The 22,653-nt window shown below is 49.3% G+C and overlaps 11 protein-coding genes across 11 annotated transcripts; 4 read left to right on the forward strand and 7 right to left on the reverse strand.

The window, feature by feature from the left end:
• Positions 1 to 1,925: 1,925 nt before the first annotated feature.
• Positions 1,926 to 3,342, reverse strand: N7487_009068 (uncharacterized protein; the record flags this gene model as incomplete). Its single annotated transcript, XM_056876798.1, has 2 exons — positions 1,926 to 2,350; positions 2,424 to 3,342. 2 exons carry the CDS (start codon positions 3,340 to 3,342, stop codon positions 1,926 to 1,928), a joined length of 1,344 nt encoding a protein of 447 aa, XP_056725378.1.
• Positions 3,343 to 4,971: 1,629 nt separating this feature from the next.
• On the reverse strand, positions 4,972 to 5,481 carry N7487_009069 (uncharacterized protein; the record flags this gene model as incomplete). The annotated part of the gene is made up of 1 exon (XM_056876799.1): positions 4,972 to 5,481. One exon carries the CDS (start codon positions 5,479 to 5,481, stop codon positions 4,972 to 4,974), a length of 510 nt encoding a protein of 169 aa, XP_056725379.1.
• A 5,659-nt stretch (positions 5,482 to 11,140) lies between these two features.
• N7487_009070 (uncharacterized protein) lies at positions 11,141 to 11,626 on the reverse strand (the record flags this gene model as incomplete). The annotated part of the gene is made up of 2 exons (XM_056876800.1): positions 11,141 to 11,342; positions 11,397 to 11,626. The coding sequence occupies 2 exons, from the start codon at positions 11,624 to 11,626 to the stop codon at positions 11,141 to 11,143; spliced, it is 432 nt and encodes a 143-aa protein (XP_056725380.1).
• Positions 11,627 to 11,916: 290 nt separating this feature from the next.
• Positions 11,917 to 12,538, forward strand: N7487_009071 (uncharacterized protein; the record flags this gene model as incomplete). Its single annotated transcript, XM_056876801.1, is given in 2 exon segments — positions 11,917 to 11,950; positions 11,967 to 12,538. 2 exon segments carry the CDS (start codon positions 11,917 to 11,919, stop codon positions 12,536 to 12,538), a joined length of 606 nt encoding a protein of 201 aa, XP_056725381.1.
• Positions 12,539 to 13,053: 515 nt separating this feature from the next.
• On the forward strand, positions 13,054 to 14,574 carry N7487_009072 (uncharacterized protein; the record flags this gene model as incomplete). The annotated part of the gene is made up of 1 exon (XM_056876802.1): positions 13,054 to 14,574. One exon carries the CDS (start codon positions 13,054 to 13,056, stop codon positions 14,572 to 14,574), a length of 1,521 nt encoding a protein of 506 aa, XP_056725382.1.
• A 105-nt stretch (positions 14,575 to 14,679) lies between these two features.
• Positions 14,680 to 15,908, forward strand: N7487_009073 (uncharacterized protein; the record flags this gene model as incomplete). The annotated part of the gene is made up of 3 exons (XM_056876803.1): positions 14,680 to 14,896; positions 15,024 to 15,159; positions 15,641 to 15,908. 3 exons carry the CDS (start codon positions 14,680 to 14,682, stop codon positions 15,906 to 15,908), a joined length of 621 nt encoding a protein of 206 aa, XP_056725383.1.
• A 422-nt stretch (positions 15,909 to 16,330) lies between these two features.
• Positions 16,331 to 16,991, forward strand: N7487_009074 (uncharacterized protein; the record flags this gene model as incomplete). Its single annotated transcript, XM_056876804.1, has 3 exons — positions 16,331 to 16,364; positions 16,429 to 16,675; positions 16,760 to 16,991. 3 exons carry the CDS (start codon positions 16,331 to 16,333, stop codon positions 16,989 to 16,991), a joined length of 513 nt encoding a protein of 170 aa, XP_056725384.1.
• A 722-nt stretch (positions 16,992 to 17,713) lies between these two features.
• On the reverse strand, positions 17,714 to 18,083 carry N7487_009075 (uncharacterized protein; the record flags this gene model as incomplete). The annotated part of the gene is made up of 2 exons (XM_056876805.1): positions 17,714 to 17,922; positions 18,080 to 18,083. 2 exons carry the CDS (start codon positions 18,081 to 18,083, stop codon positions 17,714 to 17,716), a joined length of 213 nt encoding a protein of 70 aa, XP_056725385.1.
• Positions 18,084 to 18,644: 561 nt separating this feature from the next.
• On the reverse strand, positions 18,645 to 18,857 carry N7487_009076 (uncharacterized protein; the record flags this gene model as incomplete). Its single annotated transcript, XM_056876806.1, has 1 exon — positions 18,645 to 18,857. One exon carries the CDS (start codon positions 18,855 to 18,857, stop codon positions 18,645 to 18,647), a length of 213 nt encoding a protein of 70 aa, XP_056725386.1.
• Positions 18,858 to 19,049: 192 nt separating this feature from the next.
• Positions 19,050 to 19,298, reverse strand: N7487_009077 (uncharacterized protein; the record flags this gene model as incomplete). The annotated part of the gene is made up of 1 exon (XM_056876807.1): positions 19,050 to 19,298. The coding sequence occupies one exon, from the start codon at positions 19,296 to 19,298 to the stop codon at positions 19,050 to 19,052; it is 249 nt and encodes an 82-aa protein (XP_056725387.1).
• Positions 19,299 to 19,634: 336 nt separating this feature from the next.
• Positions 19,635 to 22,288, reverse strand: N7487_009078 (SNF2-related protein; the record flags this gene model as incomplete). Its single annotated transcript, XM_056876808.1, has 10 exons — positions 19,635 to 19,869; positions 20,023 to 20,156; positions 20,211 to 20,309; positions 20,382 to 20,633; positions 20,714 to 20,989; positions 21,077 to 21,301; positions 21,362 to 21,591; positions 21,634 to 21,746; positions 21,897 to 22,129; positions 22,181 to 22,288. The coding sequence occupies 10 exons, from the start codon at positions 22,286 to 22,288 to the stop codon at positions 19,635 to 19,637; spliced, it is 1,905 nt and encodes a 634-aa protein (XP_056725388.1).
• Positions 22,289 to 22,653: the final 365 nt, after the last annotated feature.

The following is a 22,653-nucleotide window of genomic DNA, read 5'->3' on the forward strand; positions in this document are numbered from 1 at the left end:
CAAAGGTAGAGCAGGCTCTGATGGTGGCTAAGAATGTCGGTATACTGATATAAGAGGCTTATACGGGTCCTCTAATAGGGGATCCGGCTATGCTCCAATCCAATGCTACAGAATCTGTTCTTACTGCTTATGTGTTCCTAGTAGAACCTCATAATCTCTAAGAGAAAATTGCTTAGCTTGGATACTATAGTATAAGATGTTTAATATTGTAGAGAGGCCTATAATTAAATCGATAACTCTGCCTGTATTTTTAAAAATTTCCTAAATTGATATTTTCTAATATTGCTTCTTGCTTCATACAACATATATCATATCGGCAGGTCGTATACGAACAGGTTCGGCTCGCGACGCTATACTTCATAATGATGATGATGATGATGATGATGATTAATTCACTAACCCGATTTAACTCGCTATTACATACATGCTGCTATGCGGAAGTAGCGTCCCTAGAGCCTCCTCTTCGACGACAAATGATAGTGCATCCCCAGTATCCAACCACCCTGTATGCAAGACTCAGTTTTCCCGAGGTGCTGCAACCTGAATTGTAAGGCGACAAACCGGCCGGCATAGTTAACTAGTGCAAACAATACAAAAGAAATTGTAAAGAAAGTCAATTCATCGCAGAGTGCCCCCCTCTCTCTGCAATACAGCTCTCACTTCGGTCACTTCTCTCACTTCGCTTCCCCTGGCTCCCCGATTCGCCGAGTCCCTGTATCACCAGGACCGCCAGTTATGCATCCTGCATCATACATCATACCCGCAAGTCGTATACAAATAGGTTCGGATCACGACGCTATGCTTCGTCGTCAGTAATAGCCGATCTCTATGTGTTTTGTTAGCGTGAGGTGATATTGCGAACTTAAACATATCACAAAAACAGTCCAGATCCCATTGCAATCAGGACAAAGGACTACTAACGATCTTGTCCGAAATGGTCCAAGGGCTCTCTCTCTCTTACTATAAGAATCCCTGGGATCTTACTTCTCTCTCTCTCTCCTCTCTCTCTCTCTTCCCTATCTAAGATCTCTACTAACAATCAGGACAAAGGACCACCAACAATCACGTCCGAAATGGTCATGCGCATATGGTCTTTTTTCGTCAAAGGCTAAGCTGGAAAGGGTCAAAATCCCATTACAATCGCCATAGGAATCCTATTGAAATCGGGATATCGGGACAGACGGGTATCAACAATCAAGACAAAGTACCCCCAACAATCTTGTCCGAAATGGTCCCTTGGGTATAGACTTTTTTCTGAATGTCCGAACTTCACATACGTGACCTGTTACAGTTTTCAGACTCCTCTGCGATATTATACCTACCTTTATCTTCCATTTAAAATGGAGAGCAAAAAACTGAAGCTAAGGTAGGACGTTCCAATGCGCCAAGCTCTATACCGGGTTTTCTGATGCAACAAGAAATAGAAAGGGAACTTCTCGATGTTCCGCGACAATCTGAGAAGACGTGGAATTCATCGATTTGTTCCAGGTAAAACACTCTATATAGTGAAACTGGATGGAATCTAACCAATTGTCGGAGTTTCGATAAACTTCATAAATTGTTGACAAAAATATATTTTAGACTTTATCGACCTCTTACATGTTGATCGATACCTACACTTTTATATCCGCCCTACTTTCTGACCGCGGTTAAAAACGGATCGTGCTAGGTATGGACAATATGAGATTTATAATAATGGTACAAAAGGCGACGATAATAAAAACAGATCAAATAATTTATATAAAGTCAGAAGCACACGTATAAGAGTCAACGTAATCAGATAACAGTGGCTGGACAAAGGACAGCCTGGATCGTACAACCTGAGTATAACTAAAAGAGAGACATATACTATCTATCAAGTTGAAAAAGAAAAAGAAAATAACCAGAAAAACGCAACATATACCTATCACTTATACCCCCTCTTATCAGTTACCACCCGGCTTGACATGTATACCGCATACCGGGCAGTGCTCGGTAAACTGTGGCATTAGACTATCAAGGCAACGGGGGTGGAACCAGTGGCGGCAGTGCGGACGGAGGGAGACAACCTGATCTCCTAGCTGGACGGCCTTAGCACAAATAATACACTTGAGCTTTCCAGCATTGGTAGCAGCGACAACGCCTTCCATATCCGTAGTAAGTGGCTGCTGGTGTAGGCCGGACCGGATAAGACTCCACCCGGTCAATTGATCACCAGCACCGTCAAGTCCGGGGTTTATATCCGAGCCCTGGCCAGACTCAGATGACGAGATTGCTACATAAGGTGTGACAACTGAATAAGGGCCCTGCCAGTTAGGGGGGCTGTGTGACACCTTGTGGAACTGTAGGCCAGTGCAGAAGCACGCCCATACTATATTCCAATTGGGCGTCTACCGCAAGAGTAGGAAGTCCGAGTATCTGAAGCCAGAGGGGATAGACCTCACGGAAGGTCTCGTTTATATCCATAAACGAAAGGGTTGTCTCATAGATCTCGACGAGCCTCCTAAGGAAGGTGACTACGTCGTGATGGAAGCCAGTGTTGTTCGGACCGCCGCTTTGGAAGAAGGTATTCAGGAGCATCCAGAGATCCCGCGTCGCGTTGCTAACCGCTCCAGCTGCGCGGGCTCGGGCCGCTCTGTCTAGAAATGGGTTTTGTGAGTCGCGGTAGAACTCTAATGATTCTCGGAGCCCTGCGAGGAGAGCGTTGCGGACTTCCGGGGTCACAGGCCGGATATTAGGGGCGGCACGTTGACAATCGGCCGCGATAGAAGACAGCTGTGCCCGAAAGCTTCCGACCACCTGGCTATGGTCATTTTCGTCGAGGATCGTGGGATAGTTGTGCTCATTCCAATAATGTTCGATTCGTTCAGATAACTCCCAACGAAGGGTAACACCCAGTCGGTAGAGTACCAGTGAGGTAGTCCTAAGGTGTGGGTTTAGGGCAAGAGCAGCCCATGCGCTAATGAGACTTAGAGCGTGCTCCCGTAGATTGGCTGGGTCATAGGAGTCGCGTACTGCATGGATACGCCGTATATCCGCTACCGTCTCTGCACCCACAATGCGGTTGCGAGCCCTGATTATTGTCTCAAAAAGGTCCCAAAGTTGGGCGATAAGGTTGCTAACCTCGGAAAGCGGGGTATTGGTATTTAGGACGAAAGCGCGGGTGGCTAAGAGTCCTCGACGATACCCAGCATTCCAATCCTGCGGAGGCCCTATAAGATTGGGCTCTTCGGGTATGGATGGGAAGCCGTTAATAAACCCTAGATACCGTGTAGTGATCCGATGGTATTCGTCCCTCCAGGCTGTCGCTCGAGTGAGGCGGGGAAGTACTGGTGGTTGACTTAAAGCGCGTTTGGGAGGCATGATTGGAGTCTTGAAAGCAGGTAGTTAAGAAAATGTAGAGTTAGGAAGATTTGGCTTAGATACTCCTATAATATATAGGAGGTCGAAACCAATTTGCACTCGAACTTAGGTTTACAAGCTGGCGCTATATTGCTTTGTATACTATTCTATGCTTTATTGAAGTACTGGGTAGAGTTTCTGTAAGTGTAGAATACCGCGAGTAGTATTCTTAGGATACTAGACTAGTTTCTAATTTAACTTGTACATTGGTATGTTTCATTTTCTTTAAAGGACGAAATAAATAGCAAATGGTTCTAAGGTCCTTAAGACTAGGAGGCTTCTATTTTGGTCTACTCTTAGAAGTTCAATCCTTGAAATAACATGGTGGACAAAGACCCGGGCTAGGAATGGTGTAAAGGTGCCAATTGGCTTTGGGTTTAAGGATAGATATGGTTTGCACCACGAGTTTCATTGTTACTGTTCATGGTTGCAACGGGGAAGACTTTACTTCTTTGATATTGCATCGTCTTGGTCTAAATCCCTGGCCAGCTTTCGATTACTTATTGGGTTGTAACTATATCCTGATACTCAATACGATCTTTATGATTGGTTGAGGTATGATTGTTTGTTATATGGTATAGATGATAAACTATGTGTATGAAGGATTACTCTGCTTAGGGGCTTACGTCCAAAGAAACTTGCGGTTTTATCTTTTTTTAGTCTTTTCACGAAAATAACCTGGCTAGGCTTAGGTATGGCCCGATGGCTATACACCCAAAGAAACTCGGAGTGTTGTCTTTGTTTGGCTTTCTCGCGAAAATAAACCTGGCTGCAACATGGCATGGCTTGGTGGCTTTACGTCCAAAGAAACTCGCATTCCAGCTTTTTTTAGTTTTGCACGAAAGAAATCTCGACTGTAGTATAGTAGCGCTCAATAGCGATCAATCAATCAAAGTGCAATTAACCTGTTACAGTCTAGCCAGTTACGTATGACTATGCATACGCTTCTTCTAACCGAAGCAAGAACACGAAACCAAGCCCTGAACTGGAGGCGCTTAGTGCTTCTATATAGGTGCCGAAGCAAGTGGTCTTACTGCTAGTGCTTAATATATAGAAGTTGATAAACTTACAGACTTAAGTTGGAGAGAGAATGAAAAAATTGACATTTAGCAAACGATTTTAAAATCCGGCCTAAAAATCAACCTTATGGGTGGAGCTGCTGCAGTATATGCCGCTGCCCGATCCATTATGTTCTGGGGTTCTACTCGCCAAGCCTAAGAACTGTTCGTCCAATTAGGTAGCCTAGAGTTATTACCCGGTCCACGTGCGGTCCCGGTCGTAACGGTAGCCCCGATAAAAAGATCTAGAGTTTTATGCTTAACAGTACCTGTCTTAAACCTTGTTTGCTTATATGGAGATGTTGGTATTAGGCTTTAAGGCTAATTAACTACCTGGAATGATTATCACCCGACTTTGGCTTATGGTTATGTATTACCAAGGTGCTGCAATTATTTTGTTCGGAGAATACTAGTATTATATTACAAGGCCTGTCAAATATGCTGATTGTCAACCTGCTAACCCACAACTCTAACATGTCCTTGAAGATATCAAAAAAAAAAAAGACTCCTATACTATGCGACCGGGCGTATATCACTGTTTGTGGAAAGGGGTTACCACTGTGAACTTCGCCTTGCGGCCTTGCCTTAAGACGTACAGCGGTGGGAGGAGACAGAGTTTCATGGTGTGGATGATGGGAGGAACGGCCCCAAAGTCGGGACTGATGAGAAGGCACGTCCAACCGTGGATGAGTCGGCCAGCATCCTCGCGGAGATTGGCGAAATCCAAGGAAGCATGGAGAGATGCAATGTCATCTAGTGCATCGAGAACATCCATTGTGACTAGGCGAAGGTTCGAGTGGGTCATAAGGTCGAAAAGGAATGTGAATTCATTGATGTATCTGTGTATGACATCGTCGGTAACGTAGGGGTGGGACTCGGGGTCTATGATGATGAGGTCCGCATCCTCGAGTGCGTCAAGAAGGGGTTTGCGATCATATTCGTCGATAATAACGATTCCAGATGCCTGTGAAAGGGTTCTGGCTCGAATGACACTGGCTATGGCGGAACGGGTGTATGGAGGGTATACTGTAGCTAGTTGCATAGTGCGGATGCTGAGGGATTTGAGTTGGGAGGAATTGAACAAATTGTAAGTGGTGTGTGTAGGGGATTCAGTTTACTGTTAGGAATGAACTGTATTAGTAGATTAATTGTGCTGGTCCAGCTGAACTTTTGGTGGCGTACTGGCTATCATATTTTCTTTGTTTGGGCTGTGTAGTTGGCTCTTGCTACATTCGGTGCTTCTAAGTTTCGGTACGGTGTCTTATTTGCCGAAATGTTTGGGTGTCGGTTTTGTGTGGAAGTAGATCAATTTTGGATGGGTCTCGAGCGAGTAGGTGACTGCATTTGTGGACTAGTAGATTATATGTTGTACTATAGTAGCTTTCGAACTGGGATAGTTGTCTTAACGCTCCCTGCTCTGCATGGTGTAGATTTGAGAGCAGCCGGATTGCTTCCTGTTCGTTCGGTGTCGATATTCCTTGATCCTTCCAGTCGAAGGTCATGGTTGGTTCATACCCCCTCTCTAGCCCTCTGGCCGGGAAGGGGCCGCAGAAGCGGAGGTATGATAGAAGAAGAAAGGTTGGTTTGTGATCGGTATTTATCAATTTAATTAAAAGTCTGTTTGGATGTATGATACAGCAAGATATATAATGCATATACCAATGTGGTTGTACTTGATATACCGGCACTTTGTAATAGAATCAGGAATCTCTGACTTTTGTAATCGCTAGCAATTCACTTCGGCCTCACTTGACTGTGGTGTTCATATAATACTGAGTACAAAAAATTCTATATCTATTAGTTGTATGCATTAAGGAATACGAAGGTCAACATGCGTGCTGCGGCGGGTATTATCCACCGTGACGATAAGGTCTTATCTATCCGGCTGCCATAGTCGCAACTCCACCACCCCAGCAAAAAACGTCTAGATTTTCATTTATGATTCAAAGCCTTTCTACCTGGGTTCAGTATTAATGAAGCTCACAGTGGACAGTTTATATACACGTTTAGAACTTCTGAAATTTTTATATCGATCCGACGCGGTTTACAGGTAGGACCCAGGGTAGGAAAATAGCCACTTGGCTGTCTTAGTTTGTATTAACTCCCTAAAGTTTCCCATAGTAAAGGTGACCTATAAGGCATACGCTGTATTCTACACTTTCTACCTGGGTTCTATCTCTATAATTTCTACAGTATATCCTAATTCTTACTATAAAGGTGCTAGCAAAGTTACAGAGGAATTTGATCAAGTTTGTGGTAACTATTCAGGTTTTGCATTAAAGTGCTGTGGTTGGTCGGCCGCTCTCTGTCGGTCGGGTAGTCTCCACCATCGCAACTACATCAAAACTATCTCCATATTTAATAGTATACTATATAATACCTACCTGGGTTAAAGTGTTGCTACCTCGATACCAGATATATAACTATACTCTCTATAATCTGTAAAAATTTGAAAGTTGTTAGACCTCATAATAGGTCGTAACCCAGGGTAGAACGCTCTGGTCCAACCATTTGCTTTTCGCCCCACATACGCTAGCACCGTTCTGGATAATAACTTCAGCTATAGATTGCTCACCGTCCTACCTGGGTTCCGATCTTGAAATTTGGAGGACACCTAGAGAGCAGGGTTAAATATCGTCTGGCCAAGTTTCATGAACATCGAGGCTAAGCTGCGGAGTGAACCCAGCCTTGTCATTTTGCATGAATGGGAGGGTATCCACATTTGCGGGAACCAACCAGATCTAATTAAAACCGGTAAGTAATGTATTGAAACCCGCACTCAGGCTCGGTCGTCCACCCCCCATGGGATAGGTCGTCCTCTTCTCAATCCCCTATCACACCCTGAATTACTTATACTCTCTCCGATACTCTATTACCTATCTTATAATAGATATCCGGTTTATATAGATAGATAGATAGATAGATTATCTTTATCTCGACTATAGTAGTATACTATAAATCTATATCTTTTAAATTAACAAATATTAATCTACTAAGTTAAATCCGTAGTCTTTATTATATAATACTATCGCTAATCTATACCGCTTAGGAAGTATTCGGAGTCTATACCCCTTTTTAAACTTAACTATAAACCCTACGATTATATAAAATTAATATAATACTTTATCTATTATACTATTTTATATCTATATTTTATATCTATATATATCCTTTAAACTTATCATATATCTAAATCTCTACTTATTAGATTTAATATTATATTCTTAATTATATTACCTATTAACCTAAATCTTTATTAACATTCGTCTATAGTAAGCCTTAATAACTCCCGCCGATTAAGTCCCGCCTTAGCGCTAAGTAGGAGCTAAAGCCCTAGTTTTAGTACTACCTTAATATTATTATACCGACTACTTTCCTATCTACGTAATTTTCTAGCCTAAATAGGTATACTCGCACCACTATAGTACTAGAATTCTATTTAGTCCTAGAATACCGGAACTAAAAATTACCTAGTACTATACGACTTATTAAGCCCTAGTCTATAGTATAAAAGTAATAGAATATTATATTAATCGTTTATAAAATCCCTTTTTTATAGCTCTTTATATATATCTTAAAACTTATCTTTACTATCTTATAATGAAGATCCTTTTATATTATTCTTAGCTATTATTAGTATTAACTTATACTATTTAATATATTCTTAACCTTATCTATAAGAACAATAATATAAAGAATATATTTGATTAAGTTATATAAAACTAATCCGAAATAGGTTATAATTATCTAAGATATCTAGAATATCTAGAATACCGAGTAGACTGCGACATCGCCCATGGACGGGCGGGTGGGCAGTGCCCACGGGCCTTATGTAAGCGGGCGATGGGCACTATCCATACGCCCATGGACGGGCCCTACCCTTAGGGCCCATTGTCCATGGACACCGTGGGCGCCCATGGGCCTTTTTAGTAAGCAGAATTTCTTGACCTCGTGACCTGCATTATTTGTGCATTTTTTTCTCTGTATTTTTGAGTAATTCGATTACATGTACAATGACTTGATACTACTGTCAATTTTCTGACCGAGGTCAGAAATGAGCTTTAGAAGCCTTTATACAACAACTTGACACATTGTCACTTTTTTGACCGGGGTCAGAAATAAGCCTTGGAAGCCTTTGCATAATGACTTAGGCATTCATTATATTCATATATTTACACTAATACGATACAAATTGATCATTATTAGGTTTGCCACGCTTCCTTGCTTCTCTTAAACCAGGGCGCTTTTGAGTGCTACCCTTATCTCCATAATGAGGGAGATGAGGACTGCTCTTATCTTCGCTGTCGACTAGCTCACTTCTCTGTCGCTTCCGCGTACTTAGCACTATAGAAGGACGAGGAAGCTGACTCTCCATCATAAACTCATACTCGATCAGTCCAACAGGATCATTATCCTCGGAATCCTCACTATCGCTGATTGGTTCAGGCATGTCAGTGGTAAGCTTAGCCTCTCTCTGTTCGTCTGCTTCTTGCATTGAATCCAAGGACGTATCCTCATCGGGTAGTTCTTCTATTTCAATGTCGAACTGGGTTTTATACCGGAACATTATGATATCCTGGACTGTCTTCGTACTCAGCCGCCCACGTCGGTAGTGGCAGACATCCCGTGCTAAATTGAAAAGACGTTCAACTCTAGCGCCTGTTGCAGGAATAGAGAGAATGTCGCGAGCAACACTGGAAAGAATTGGGAATTCATTACCTGGTCGAAGTTCTCCCAGACATCTAATATGTGTTTTGCATCCTATCGTAGCCTTTGTTGTGTCTCAGTACTGCTGCCGCGTACTGTGGTACGCCACCACTCGATAAACTTTACTTTGGACGCGTTGTTCATCGCGTCGTAGAGGATAAACTGCTTTCTCCGATCGGGGCCGACGCGTTTGAGAGAGCAATCAAGAATAGCCGGTTGAGTGAACTCGGACTCTATCAGTGAGATAGAAGTCTGTTGGCTGTTGAAGAGACTGGGATCAATATTTGGATTAAGGTTAGGATCAAATATATCGGCGACGTAGGAGAGGTCTGGTTGGGAGCTCGGAGGAAGTGAAGAAGGCCCTGCGGTATAGGCACTAGGTTGGGACATGGTTAATGTGATGTAAGGGATAATATAACGACTATAGGAGAGTGAGTGATCTGAACTTACAATAGGTAACTTGCGACCGTGTGAAACGAGGATTACTAGTAAAAGGGGTGCTTTGTATAGATCTGATAGATCGTAAATTGAGTGTAGACCCACTATATATTATAAGCTGATTGGCTATAAGTGTCTTTGTCCATGGGCATGCCCGTGGGCACGCCCGTGGGCACGCCCATGGGAACATACCTAAACGCCCATCTTGAGTTACAATCGAAGGATTTAAAACTCCCAGAATAATAACACAAGTCTTTGAGTGATATAATTGACAGAATTTAGTGATATAAGCTTATAAAATAAGAATTATACTAATTATCTTTCGATCTACCTATGAGAAATATACTAGAGTGAGAGATAAAGTAGAATCCATAAGTAGTATTTTACTTATAGAAAATGCCAGGCATGTACCACTGACTTAAATATATATCTTCAAGCTGTTACAGTATGATTTGATAAGTTAATAAAAATACCACACAATATGATGTATTTCGATTAAAATTTTATTCCAATTCGTATCATATATATACTAGTTTCTCATATACATAGATATTTCAGTAAAATTTATAGATGTTGTAGATTAAAACTGCCATTTTACATGGAGTTGGCAAAACAGGTGTAAATAACAGTTATTTATTATGCAAAGTCAGCGAGTTATACGTCCATTTTGGGTGACTTTATGCAATGGTGGGCATCGTGGGCATGCCCGCCGTGGGCATGCCCGTGGGCCTTGGGCGTTATGGACGGGCACTCGAAAATCCAAATAGCCCAAGGCCCACCGTGGACGGGCCTTGGGCACCTCCTAGGTGCCCATGGACGGGCGATGTCGCAGTCTAATACCGAGTCTTCTTTTAATCTACTAATATAAGATAGCTATATTTATTAGGATATATCATTATAGGAAGTGCTATAGTCCGGTATATAGTATAGGATAAACCCCGGAATAGGGATATAAATAAAGATAGGGAATTAGTAGTAGTAAAACTAAGTAGGGATATAGTTAACAAAATACGGTAATTAATATATAGATTATTCACATAGTAATTAGGGAGAAATATACGGTTTTTAATTATATAAACTAAAATTGTATATATTATTAAAAGGGGGATCCTTATACTAAGCCCTATATATATATTTATAGATTCTAATGATTTTATATTTTAGACCAATGTAAACTTCTGCATTTTGGACCAATGCAAACGTCTGCATTTTGGTCCAATCTGAACTTCTGTATTTTGGACCAATGTAAACTTCTGCATTTTGGTCCAAACCGAACTTCTGTATTTTAGACTATCTCCTCCTTTGTATTTGTACCTATAGCTTTCTCTTATATTCTCCCCTATATTCTACCTAACCTAGTAATTTCTGACCGCGGTCAGAAATAGACTATACTATCGTACTGTATATACTCTATACAACCCTACAACTTCTGACCGCGGTCAGAAATCTACCCCAATATCGTAATATCTATATAATATATACGATTTCATATCTTATCGTTATGACCGTGGTCAGAAAAAGGGTTATATATCGAGAGGTTTGATTTGCTAGCCGATCTAGTAGCTAGGAGGGATCCTGAAAAGGCTCTGCTCAAACTTTCGGGTATAGTGTCCTGTTCGCCGAGTAGACTGTGGGAGCGGACGCCGTGACTGGGGACCCCGAGCGCTCGCGTGTGATATCCGTCCCTGGGCGACTCGGTTTAGCTCGGCGCGGGAGAGATTTACGTCCGCAAGGTAGATCGGTACGTCCTCCTGAGCACTAGACGGGCGATTAGTAGAACGAATGTGGATCGAAGCGTTTGGAGGGACGGACCTCATGATCTGAATCTTCATATTCCTCGCTTTGTAGCGGTACTTTTTGGCGTCTCGGCCAGGGTGGATCCAGTCGGATTTGGGGCCCTTGGTCCATCCGATATAGTTGTCGTTCCAGATTGCCTGCCACGCGGTGCCGAACTCCCCGAGGAGCTCCTCGAGCTTCGCCACTTCGGCCGGACGCCAGTGGCGCGATGGGGTCCCGAATCGGTGCACCGGAACCTCGGCCATCGGGGGTTCGTTGTAGCGCGCCGCGCTGGACGCTGATCGGGCTGTTCCATAAGAGCCTGAACCGCTTGCTCCTCCTGGTGTATTCGGGCCCTGAGGTCGGCATAATCTAGATCTGCGCTGCTCTGTGAGCGGGACCGTGACGGACGATGTTCAGAGTCTGCGTCAGTATATGTGTCGGTATGAGCACTAGAGATAGTACTGCCGTAAACGCTCGGTGCCGCATTGGGGAACTCAACGGCATAGAGGGGTATCTGGCTACGGTCTGCCTGGTGTAGAGATGACTGTGACCAATGAGTTGGTCGTGGAGTAGCCGGTGCTACCCTTGTACGTTTGTCTGTAGGCTGGACTGCTGTGGATAGGTCTGTCCTCGGACGCTTCTGTGGACGTTGGTATGGACTAAGCGGCGATTGGATGCTGGTAGGAGAGGATGGCTCTACCTGGTGGGTAGTAGACGGCCTAGTAGATGATACGAACGGCGATAAAGTGACAAGAGGGGGTGCAACCGGTACTGGAGTGCTAGGAGACGACGGGACTTTGGACGGTGTGGTCGGTACTAAGGTTCTGGGGGATGACGGAACACTAGACCATGGTACCGGTGCTGGAGTTCTGGGAGACGACGGAACTCTGGAAGATGCGACTGGCGTTGGATCTCTGCAAGATGCCGAGGCTCTACCTCTAGGTAGTATATCCCGAGGACGCTTAGTTAGATGCTGGGTGCTCCATATTTGGTCGAGCCGGGTCTGGTTTGAGCTGATAGAACTAGCTCGCCGCTGGCTACTCGAGCTGGATCGACGAGTGGATGGCTTGGAGAGGCTCCTCAGACGACCCTTCCCTTTATCTTGTGTACTTGGGGAAGTCCACTCGGGACTCTCGGAGCTAGCAAGGGACCGTGGAAGAATAATAGCCATTTAGATTAAGAGTGAGATAGTGATTAAGGGGAAGTAGTAAATAACTATCGAATAAACATTGGATTCGACTCTAACTTAAAGCGGTCTATGGTAAACTCGAGTTGGATAATAGATCCAAGGGAAACGCAACCCTCTACGCCCGTGTTTCGAATATAGCCTAGTAAATCGGGTGAAATCGGTAAATATCTCGCTCATAGCTATACCTTTCTGATACATCGAATCCTGAGCCATAAGAAGGTAAGAATCAGGGGGCTTAGGGGGTTTAGGGGGTTTCGGGGGTTTCGGGGATTTGGGCCGCACGTTTTCAGGGTTAGATGGCCTCCCCGCTAGATATAGATATAATTGACTAGATATAGCTCGACTATTGTTGGTTTACGGATACTCAATCTCTATATCTTCGAGATGTCCATCTGATCTACTCCTATTCTAGCCAATATATCCTACCCATTTCTAACCATCTCGGCTTCCTCCAAATTGAACGCTTAGGCTACAGGGTTGAGAAGATCACGTACCACGATCATGGTTGGCCGCCCACGAAAGTATCCGAATCGAGCTGCAGCGCTTGCGGCCCGGCGCCAGCGGTATTCCCAGCGACGGCAGGCGAATACGATCTCCCAGGCGGAGCTAATCCCGTATGACGCTACCAGGCAGCCGCTCCAGCAGCCGCTACAGCAGATTACCTACTTCCAACATACCTCGCTCCTACCGTTAGAGGCGAATACAAGTGAGACTACGCCGCTTACCTCGACTGTCCCGGATACATTTACCGCGCTTCGGGCCGAGATCGACCACGAGCGATTCGGAGTAAGCGACGGGAACCACTTCGATCTCGACGCGACAGCGGGCGAGTGGATGGTCGGTACCGACGAGGTTTCAGAGGAATTGATCCCCCCCCAGGCCGAGAACACCCCTGCGCCAGGTCCCGAGCAGCCCTATACGGTACAGTCGACAGAGGGTCAAGTAGTATCACCTCAGGTCCAGCAACTCGCCTGTAGAATCGCGCAACAGCTCCTCCGGCACCACGGGTGCCCGGCTAACGGCCATATAGAGCCGGAGGCGACCGTGGCGTCGGGACAGCGGATCATCAGCCTCCGGGAGGCGACCCAGCAGACTGTCGTACCAAGTGTACTAGATAACCCGACCTTCCAGCAACATCCTGCCCCCTGGGCCGATGAATTCGCGCCGATGGTCCGTCGGCAGCTGCTCTGCGGCCTAGGTCCTAATGCGACAGCGTCCCCAGGTAGCCCGGGGCCACCGCTCTGCGGCCTAGGTCCTAATGCGACAGCGTCCCTAGGTAGCCCGGGGCCACCGGCGGTAGATCCAGGCCTCGCGAACGCAGCGGTGCCTCGAACGCTACCAGTGTCGTTTGACATCGACAGTAGTGGTGGGTGGGCGACGAGCCTCGCCGTCGCGCGACAGGGACTCTATTGGCTAGCGACCCGACCAGCTACAAGCACCCTCACCAGCTCCCTCCACCTCGACCCGCTCCTCGTCGAGTGGACTGATACCGATACCCAGCGGCTACACCACCGGCACGTCCCCGTACACCACGTCCCACACCTCCCACTCGGGCGGCTACGCGGCTTTGAGGCTATGGAGATCTTTATCATCTTTCCTCGGCTCTACCAGCCATCCCGGAAGGCCTTCGTATTAACCAACGAGGAGTACTCGGAGTGGATGGATCATATCATGCTCCCAGCTCTAGTCCAGACGCTACCCCAAGAGACCATCAGCCGGCTACCGGGGAGTGGGGAGGAGGCGATTAAACGGGGAACAGCAGCCGCAACTGAGGGTACCACAGCCTCGGCTTACCAGCAAGCGCGGATCCAGCTCCTAACGCACTTTATCGGCCCTACGGCTCTCGGTGCCGTATGGACGGCGATCCAGGATCGCCTCCCCCCTATGGCTCACACGGCCAACGAGTACGGCCAGGCGAGGCTGCTCCTCACGTCAAAGAACCTCAAGGGCGAGACGCGGCGGGATACCTGGTCACAGATGGTCCAGGGGGTGGGGGAATATATGGCGTGGTGCGGTAGATGATCGGTTTATAACAGGCTCCTTTTTCGACGTGGCAAAGGAGGTAAGCCTTCCCAATCAGATCCTGGGCCAGGAAGCGACCGGATCACAGCATGCCTTAGAGCTCACATGGCGCCGCTGTTGCCTCAGTCAGTTCGAGGAATGGCTGGTACAGACCGAGATGACGCTTCAGAACCAGACCGAGCTAGCAACCATACCTTCTCTATCGCCCTCTCTATCGCCTACCGAGCCAGTTTCCCCTACGCCGAGTCCCACGCAGAGTCCTATACACAGTTCCACGCCATCTCCAGCTCCGACTCAGTCGACTACGCCGTCACCGAAGCCGGTACGGTCACAGTTCTGGCCCTGGGCGCTCCTCCGAGATACCGGGAGCCTAACCGTGGAGACGAAACGCCGATCGACCCTCCGGCAGGCCGGCCTCCTATACGTACAACTATACAATACCTCCAAAGAGATCTTCGCGGTAGGAAAGCAGTACCCGTTTGGGAATGAGGCGCTGGATACTCTCGCACTCCCGGCAGCGCTCGTCCAGGTATTACAGCATACGGGCGGAGGCCGTGCCTACTCCCGTGCCACGTTACTCCGTGGGTACCTCCATACTAAGGCACAGTATCACCTAGCTCTATAGGGGGCCCGGGGCCGATCGTACGGAACCCGCGAGGAGTACCGGGTAACGGCGACGCTGCTATCCGCGCTTAACGGGGAGATAGAGGCACAGGGAGGAAACGGGGTGCTCTATGTCCCCCCCGAGGGATGTTGCACTACCGCCGTTCTACTGCCATACGACCGACGACGCAGTCTAATAGCTCAGATGGAATCTTAACCGTCTCTGCCTCGCAGTAGAGCTCGTCTACAGTATTAGTCCGGTAAGACAGCTCTACTGGGAATATTCGAGGGTGGCGATGGCCTTTCTCCGTGTACTACACTACGGGCTAGGGGGATAAGGGGCCTCCCCCTCCCACTGCCGGGAGCTCTGGATCAGTGAGCGGACCTAGCCGCCGGGGGAGGGCGAGGATACCGGCACGATCATCGAGGGCCTCGGCTAGAGGGAGACTATACAGCGGTATAGGTTCGCCTGGTTCCTAGATAAGTTTGACTGGGGACTGATGCTGTTCCGGGAGCCGTACCGGGCTAGGCTCGCTATCCGGCTGCCCTCGCTCCTAGGAAGTTATCTCCCGCGCTACGGGGCAGTACGGCAGCTGCTTGACGACTGGGTATTCCTCCACGACGTATTCCGCCAGCTGGAGGCCTGTTGGGGGCACCGCCCCCGGGCGCGGAAGATCCTCGTCCTCCTGGCCGATCTCTACCTTATAGCGTTTCGACGAGAGGTCTTCTAGCGGCTGTCGAGCGTCGAGCGTCTCCGAGGGCCTCGTGCCGCCGCGGCGCTCGAGGGCCGCCAGCCGCTAACTATAGAGGCGCTCTGTGACGTCCTACCGGGCGGGCGGCTGGCCGACCATATATACCCGCTAGGCGCTAGGGGGATCCAGATTAAGCACATCGATACCATGTTCGCGTTCCTCTAGGGGTGGGACGGTGACGGGAGGCAGGGAGAGCTCGTCCAGCGATAGCATTGGGCGTCCAAGCCGTACCGCGAGCTATTTCGTCGGAGCTTCGACGCGATCGCAGCGACGTACTCCCACGAGACGGTATAGGAGTGGCGGGGGCTAGTTCACGCCACCTTTATCCGTACCCACTGGGTACTGCCGAACCCAAGCCAACGCGAATTCTGGCCTAAGGGGAGAGGGGGCCGGCTCCCGCTATGGTGCAGTACCCACCCGAGCCTCGTCCAGTACGTATGCCGGGAGATGGCGGGGCAGCTCTACCACGAACCGGTAGTATTCCGCTGGACGCCGACAGACCTACCGACGTTACCTCGCACGGGGTGGGAGAGGAGCACAGAGGCCTTTGGGACGACATTACCAGTCGGCTGCCGGGTCGAGGTAGTCCTGCCCTCGCTACCGACCGACAACATTGAGGACTGGGTATATGAGGACTGGGTATACGAGGACACTTCGGCCACGACGGCCGATAGGGGACCGCTGATACCGCCGCTAGATGAGGAGGGGGATATTGCACGCTGGATCTGGGCGCGGTACCCGCCGCGGTACGCGCTACGGAAGCTGACCTAGTAGGCGAGGTGGAGCCTAGAGAACCTGATCAGGCAGCCGTGGCTAGTAACGAGCTACAGCGACGATATCTTTACCCGGATTCGGGCGGTAGACCAAGCCCGCTGCGAGGCCGTCGGGCTGCAAAAGTTCCCGAGGTTGAAGCAAGTAGACGCCGAGGAGCTAGACGAGCTTGCGGATCTAAACTCGATCCGAAGGGAAGAACAGCGCGCTATCGAGCAGTCTGCCCGGTACCGCGAACTGGCGGCGAGAGCAAAGACGGCGCTCCGGAAGGTCTGGAAGTATGATACGTAAATGAAGGATATAAAGAAAGGTAAGATCGTTTAGGGTACCAGGGTAATTGGCCGACGGGAATATACGAGAATCGCTGAAAAGAGAGCGTTAGCGCGGGAGGAATTTTTAAGGCCGATCGAGGAGATCCTTACCGAATTAGATCCGGAGCGATTTCCTATAGAACTGTTTGTGGCCTCGAGAAGGGAGCGTATGGCGGAGACGGGGGGGGAGACGGGTAAGAGTCTCGAGAAAAAGAGATAGACATCATAGATACCAAAGAAACGAGGCTAGGAGATTATTTAGTGCTAAGGGGGAAAAGGGGGAGGGGCAGGGTCATCTAACTGAGCTAAGCCTAATCAATATATATCAATCTAAGCTAAAGATTACTTCTAGAATAAGATACGCCTATGGTTCATATAACGGTTTCTGACCGCGGTCAGAGATCGTACTAGGCTAGGGAACTTGAAATATATTAGGCTACGTGGCATGATACGGGGAGATGATTGTATTCCTATCTATAGCTGTCCTGGTATAGGAGATGGAGATAGTAATACGCGTAATGCAAACGAGCGCGAGTGAATTGGAGAGAACTATCTATCACATATCGTTGAGGATAGTGTACGCAATGTAAACGAGCGCGACCATATCAGCCTCGAAAACCGACCAAACACCATGTAGGCTATATAGGATCTCCCCCGGTATCGAAGTTGAGAAAGGACCTTGGGAGAATCGCAAATCAATTACTACCTATAAGTTGCGGCGTAGGCGAGGGACGATGTGGATTCCTTCTGAATTTTGTAGTCAGAGAGGTTGTAGGCGAAGGACGATATGGACTCCTTCTGGATATTGTCGAGGTCCACCTCGTCCTTCTGAATGTTGTAGTCAGAGAGGTTGTAGGCGAAGGACGATGTGGACTCCTTCTGAATGTTGTAGTCGGAATATATACGGCTATCTTCTAGCCGCTTACCGGCGAAGATCAGAGGGTATTAGTTAGGAGGAATCTTTATATCTACAGATCTTAAATAATTGCGAGGTATACGATAGTAGAGGACGCGACGTATACATAATCTCTCCCCTCTCACCCATCTCTCACTTCAGTTATCTCTCACCCATCTCTCGCTTCAGTTATCTCCCTTCTCACCTATCTCTCACTTCTCAGTGCTTACCTAGCCTAATACGTATCGTTTTCTGACCTAGGTCAGAAACTACTAGAAAGCAACTCTAGTATCTGCCCCTATCGCCGATTATAGTAATATCAAATAGTCATAACCGCTCATTTCTTCTTCTAACTTCACCGTAGACGTATCACCCTCTGGCCGCGGTATGATTTTCTGACCGCGGTCAGAAAGGGGAGCCTACCTAGCTTTCGCCTCTAGGGATTTCGCGATCACGCGAATACTAAACTCTACACTATATCCTACGATATACCAATGACGCGGGATAACCTTGTTCTGTAGGCTAATACGTGCTTTTTTTGAAATTCGAATATTATAGGGCTGATAGACAACCTATCATATGAATAAAGAATAAAGACGTAACCAGCTCAGGGGATCCGCTAGAGATTAAAAGATCAACCCATACCGAGTAAGAGAAAAAGCAAAGATATACCGCCGGGAGACAAATCATAAAACCTATACTAGGTAGGAGAGACGGAGAGACAGAGATATAGCCCCTCTAACTAGTTATGTAACCCTCATCGTCCACGCCGTCCCCGCCGAACTTGGCGATCCGCTTGGGCGTGGGGGGGTGGTCAGGACCGCCCGCTGGGCGCTTAGAGGAGCCGCGTAAGGAGTACTGTCGCCCGCTTTTACTCTTGCCTTTCAGCCTAAGGTCCTGGTAGTCTTCTATCGATAGCCGATCTACGTAGTCTGGGCCGATGCCAAGCATGTGGCTGAGCAGTTGGTTGGCTAGTTACTCAATGGTCGCGTCACGGTCTTCGGTGGACTCGGGGACCTATCGCTCGAGGAAGGGGCGGTATTGGGCCGCAATCTATGGAAGCACCTTAGTCGTGTTGTTGAACTCCATATACCGCTGGATGGTATGGTCTATGAATAGCAGCCACGCCCGTTGCTCCTCCCGCTAGCCGAGGCGGTGGATACGCCCGATCGTCTGGAACAGGGAGTTGTGGTTGAGAGCTGACTCTATCAGGACGATACGGCTGCATTGTGAGTGTATGTTGAGGCCGGTAGCCCCGCAGTTGTAGGTGGTAACGAGGACCTGCGTGGACGAGCTAGGGTCGTTAAAGCGGGCAATGGCGTTTGAGCGCAGACTGTTGGGTATACCGGCCCGGACCACCATAAAGTCAAGGGGGAGGGTGCCGAGAAACATTTGGACCAGCTATATGGTAAGGGGCCAGTGGCAGAAGATCAGGAACCGGGGCTGCGAGCTCCCCGAGTTGAAGACGCCTTACTACACTAGGATATGGAGGAGGTAACGGAGACGGGGGCTCTGATGCGCGAGGTAGCGGGCCACGGCGATAAGGTTGGTGGGCACCGACGCCGACGGATCCTCGGTGGTTCGGGACTAGAATAAGCCAAACCCCTGATCGTCCCCGCGCTCCGTGAATCGAGAGATCTCTGCGGAGAGGACGCTGGAGGGCGAGCGTTGTAAAAACCGATCAAGCTTAGGCGATACCGAGAGGTGGCAGAGTATCCGGAAGGTGGCCTAGTTCATGGTAGTAGGGCTATCCGCTGATGCGGCGGAGGCCGCGGCAGGAGTATCGCTGGGGGGCCTGTAAAGGCTTTCACTGAGGATGTTAAACACACGGTTATGGATATCCTGGGTGTACCGGGTGTACCGAAGCTCGACGGTCGAGATGTGAAGGCGCGGGATGTCGTCGCCGATGACGATCGTAGTACCGTGGGGCCCAATCATCTGGTTACCGGCCTTACGGGTCAGGCTGCTCAGACGTAGGACGATAGGGAGGGCTAGGAACCCGTTCGTAGTGGAGAGTTTACCACGCCGGGCTAGGACCACCAGACCACGGGGATCTAGCAAGTAGTATGGCTTACCTTCGAGGGGAAGCTGCTCGACCGCGGACCACTAGGTATACGGCTCCAGGGGGTCGCTCGCGGCAGCCGGGGAGGGCGTGACACTAGGAGGGAACTTTTGCGGGCTATCAGCCGGGATGGTAAACTCCGCCTTCCACAGCAACGCCAGGTAGCCGCAGTAGTCCAACGCCCGGTTCTATATGGGGGTCGCGGTCAGATACTAGGTATACTGCCGGTCGAGGAGGGCGACCGACTGGTGCTGGCGTAAGGAGATGGTCTTCAGGCGGTGGCCCTTATCGCAGATCACGCGGTGGAAAGAGGCAGTGAGGTCGGAGCGGAACCGGCGGGGCTGGTGCGCAGTAGCCTTACCTGCCGAGGACGGGCTAGCCGCCTGCTCCTAGAGCTCGCTCAGTTCAGTGACGGCGGCGTTGACGCCCGGGGGATAAGGGGTGCCGACGCTATCGGTAGGCGGGGTGTGTACGCTACTGGGGGAACCTGGCTCGTCCGAGACCGACGGGGTCACGACGTCGTCGGGGTCGGGTATATCCTCATCTACGTCGGCTTCGGCGGTAGTAAGATCAAGGGCCATAGGGTCGGTCTCCTTCCGCGTGGCCTTCCGGGCGCGGTACGTCGGCGCGCCATTCTCGTCGATCTCGGTGGTGGTACGCGTGGCCTAGGTATTGTATGATAAGAGGATCACGGTACGCGCCGAGGAGGTTTGATGGGGGGGCAGCGGCCGAGGAAGGCTTGGACCTCGCCGAGTGACTCGAGCAGCATCAGCTTACGCTCGGAATCGCCAGTACGGGTTTTGGCACTGTAGAAGAGCCGGACTATCAGGGCGTCCCCAAAGTGGCGCTCGATCTCCAGGAGCCATGTATCAATCAGGGCCGAGGGCACTAGGATCAGGGTAGGCCGGTATGGGGGCCGGGGTTGGACGAGGGCCGCCTGGTAGATAAGCGTGAGTGCGGTTAGGGTCTTCCCGAGGCCACATACGTCAGCGAGGATCCCGCCGTGGAGCGGGCTGGCCTCCTACTAGAGCATCCAGGACACACCCGTAACCTGCCACGGCTTAAGGATCGTAGAGGAGACCGGGTATAAGGAGGGTGGGGTAAGTACCGGCTGCCCGTCGCTATTAACTAGAATTTGCGTATAGCGGGTTACGAGATCAAAGGGATACGTGAGACGATCGAGGGACACATCCCGGGCGCAAGTGAGCGCGGCTAGGTCAGCCAGTGGAATTGGCTTATCGTCGGCAGTCTCATCGGCATGGCCAGTAGAGGGGCCGAGAGATACATCGGGGACAGAGAGAGCGACTAACGCCGAGCTCGACGAGATCGCGGTCTACAGGTGGGGATTGGGCTGCAGGCTAGGAGGGACCTCATCGGGAGCAGCGCGAAGGACCGAATTGTTGAAGAACTCGGGGCTACAGAGGTGGCGGTAGAGCTCGTGGACGTCAGTGAGCGTAAGAGGCGCGCGGTTCAACCGAGCGGTGGTAGGCTTAAGGAGCTGGGTGGTGAGTCCAACAACTAGGTCTCGGTACTCAGGCTCCGAAGGGACGGTATCCATAGAGCTAGTAAGCGGCTCCTCGTCAGCATCGTTAGGAAGGTCCGAGGGGTATAGCTTGAGGAGGTCTAGGAGGGCTTACGTCTCATCGCGGGACTAGGCAGACGTACTATAGCTAGGGGTAAGAGTGGAGGTTAGACTAGCGGGACCAGGCCGCGAGCTCGTAAGCTCAGGCGGGACGGCGGGGCGGATGTAAGGAGTAGCGGTGAGGTAGGCTTCGAGACTACGAGCCTTTGAGATTTAGCGGGAGAAGTAGATCAGGATCTTCCAGCAGACCAGAGTCTCCTTAGCGTCGAAGTAAAAGGGGGTCTTAAGAAGTTGGCTCCGTCGGCCAAGATCCTACGAGCGGGAGAGGAGAAGGCGGCGGACGTACCATAGCGCACGGAGGTCAAAGAGATTATTGGGCTCCATATAGGGGGTGGACAGATCCGGGGGAGATAGGGACAGTAGGACACTGCCGTATTTACCGGTATGGTTAACCGCAAGGAGAACAAGGGAGTTGCGGATAAAGCGGAGGCCTAGAGCGACCTGGGTCGAGTTGGCAAACCCAAATTTGTTGTCACGATCTCGGTAGAAGGCAATGATGATATCCCGGGTCGTATTGCACTCAGCACTGATCAGACGGTAGAGGTTTTAGGTATTGGGATAGCCGATGACGCCTGCAATGGCGGGAGCAGAGTCATCCATACGGCGGATAGCGGTAGTAGAGATGTTGATGGTGCCGACGTTCTCTAGGGACGCCTCCTTAGCCCGAGACTGCGCCATGGTTGGACGTGGTAGGCACGGCGCGACGGGAAAAGTGCGTAAACTGAAACTTGGTTAGTAACCGGAGGGAAAATAGGTAGGCGAGGGGAAGATAGGGGTACGTGAAACTAGAAGGGAACTGAAAGGAGCGAGACAAGATAAGCCACAACACGAGCCATAAAGGCTGGCTTTCTGACCTTGGTCAAAGAGACGCGATCAGTCCTATGATCATAGGCGGCAGGGTCTCTCGGACGGTAGGGAAAATGGAGGAGAAGGTTTGCAGGGGGGTCGACAGGGGTTTAAATACCTGGCAGATATGAAGTTGTTTGTCTGATAGTCGACGGCCGAAAGCAGGATAGTCTGGGGAAAATACAGAGGAAGGTTTG

This window comes from Penicillium crustosum, assembly GCF_028827405.1.
Source record: "Penicillium crustosum strain IBT 35664 chromosome Unknown utg000004l_segment0_segment0, whole genome shotgun sequence".
NCBI classification, from domain to species: domain Eukaryota; kingdom Fungi; phylum Ascomycota; class Eurotiomycetes; order Eurotiales; family Aspergillaceae; genus Penicillium; species Penicillium crustosum.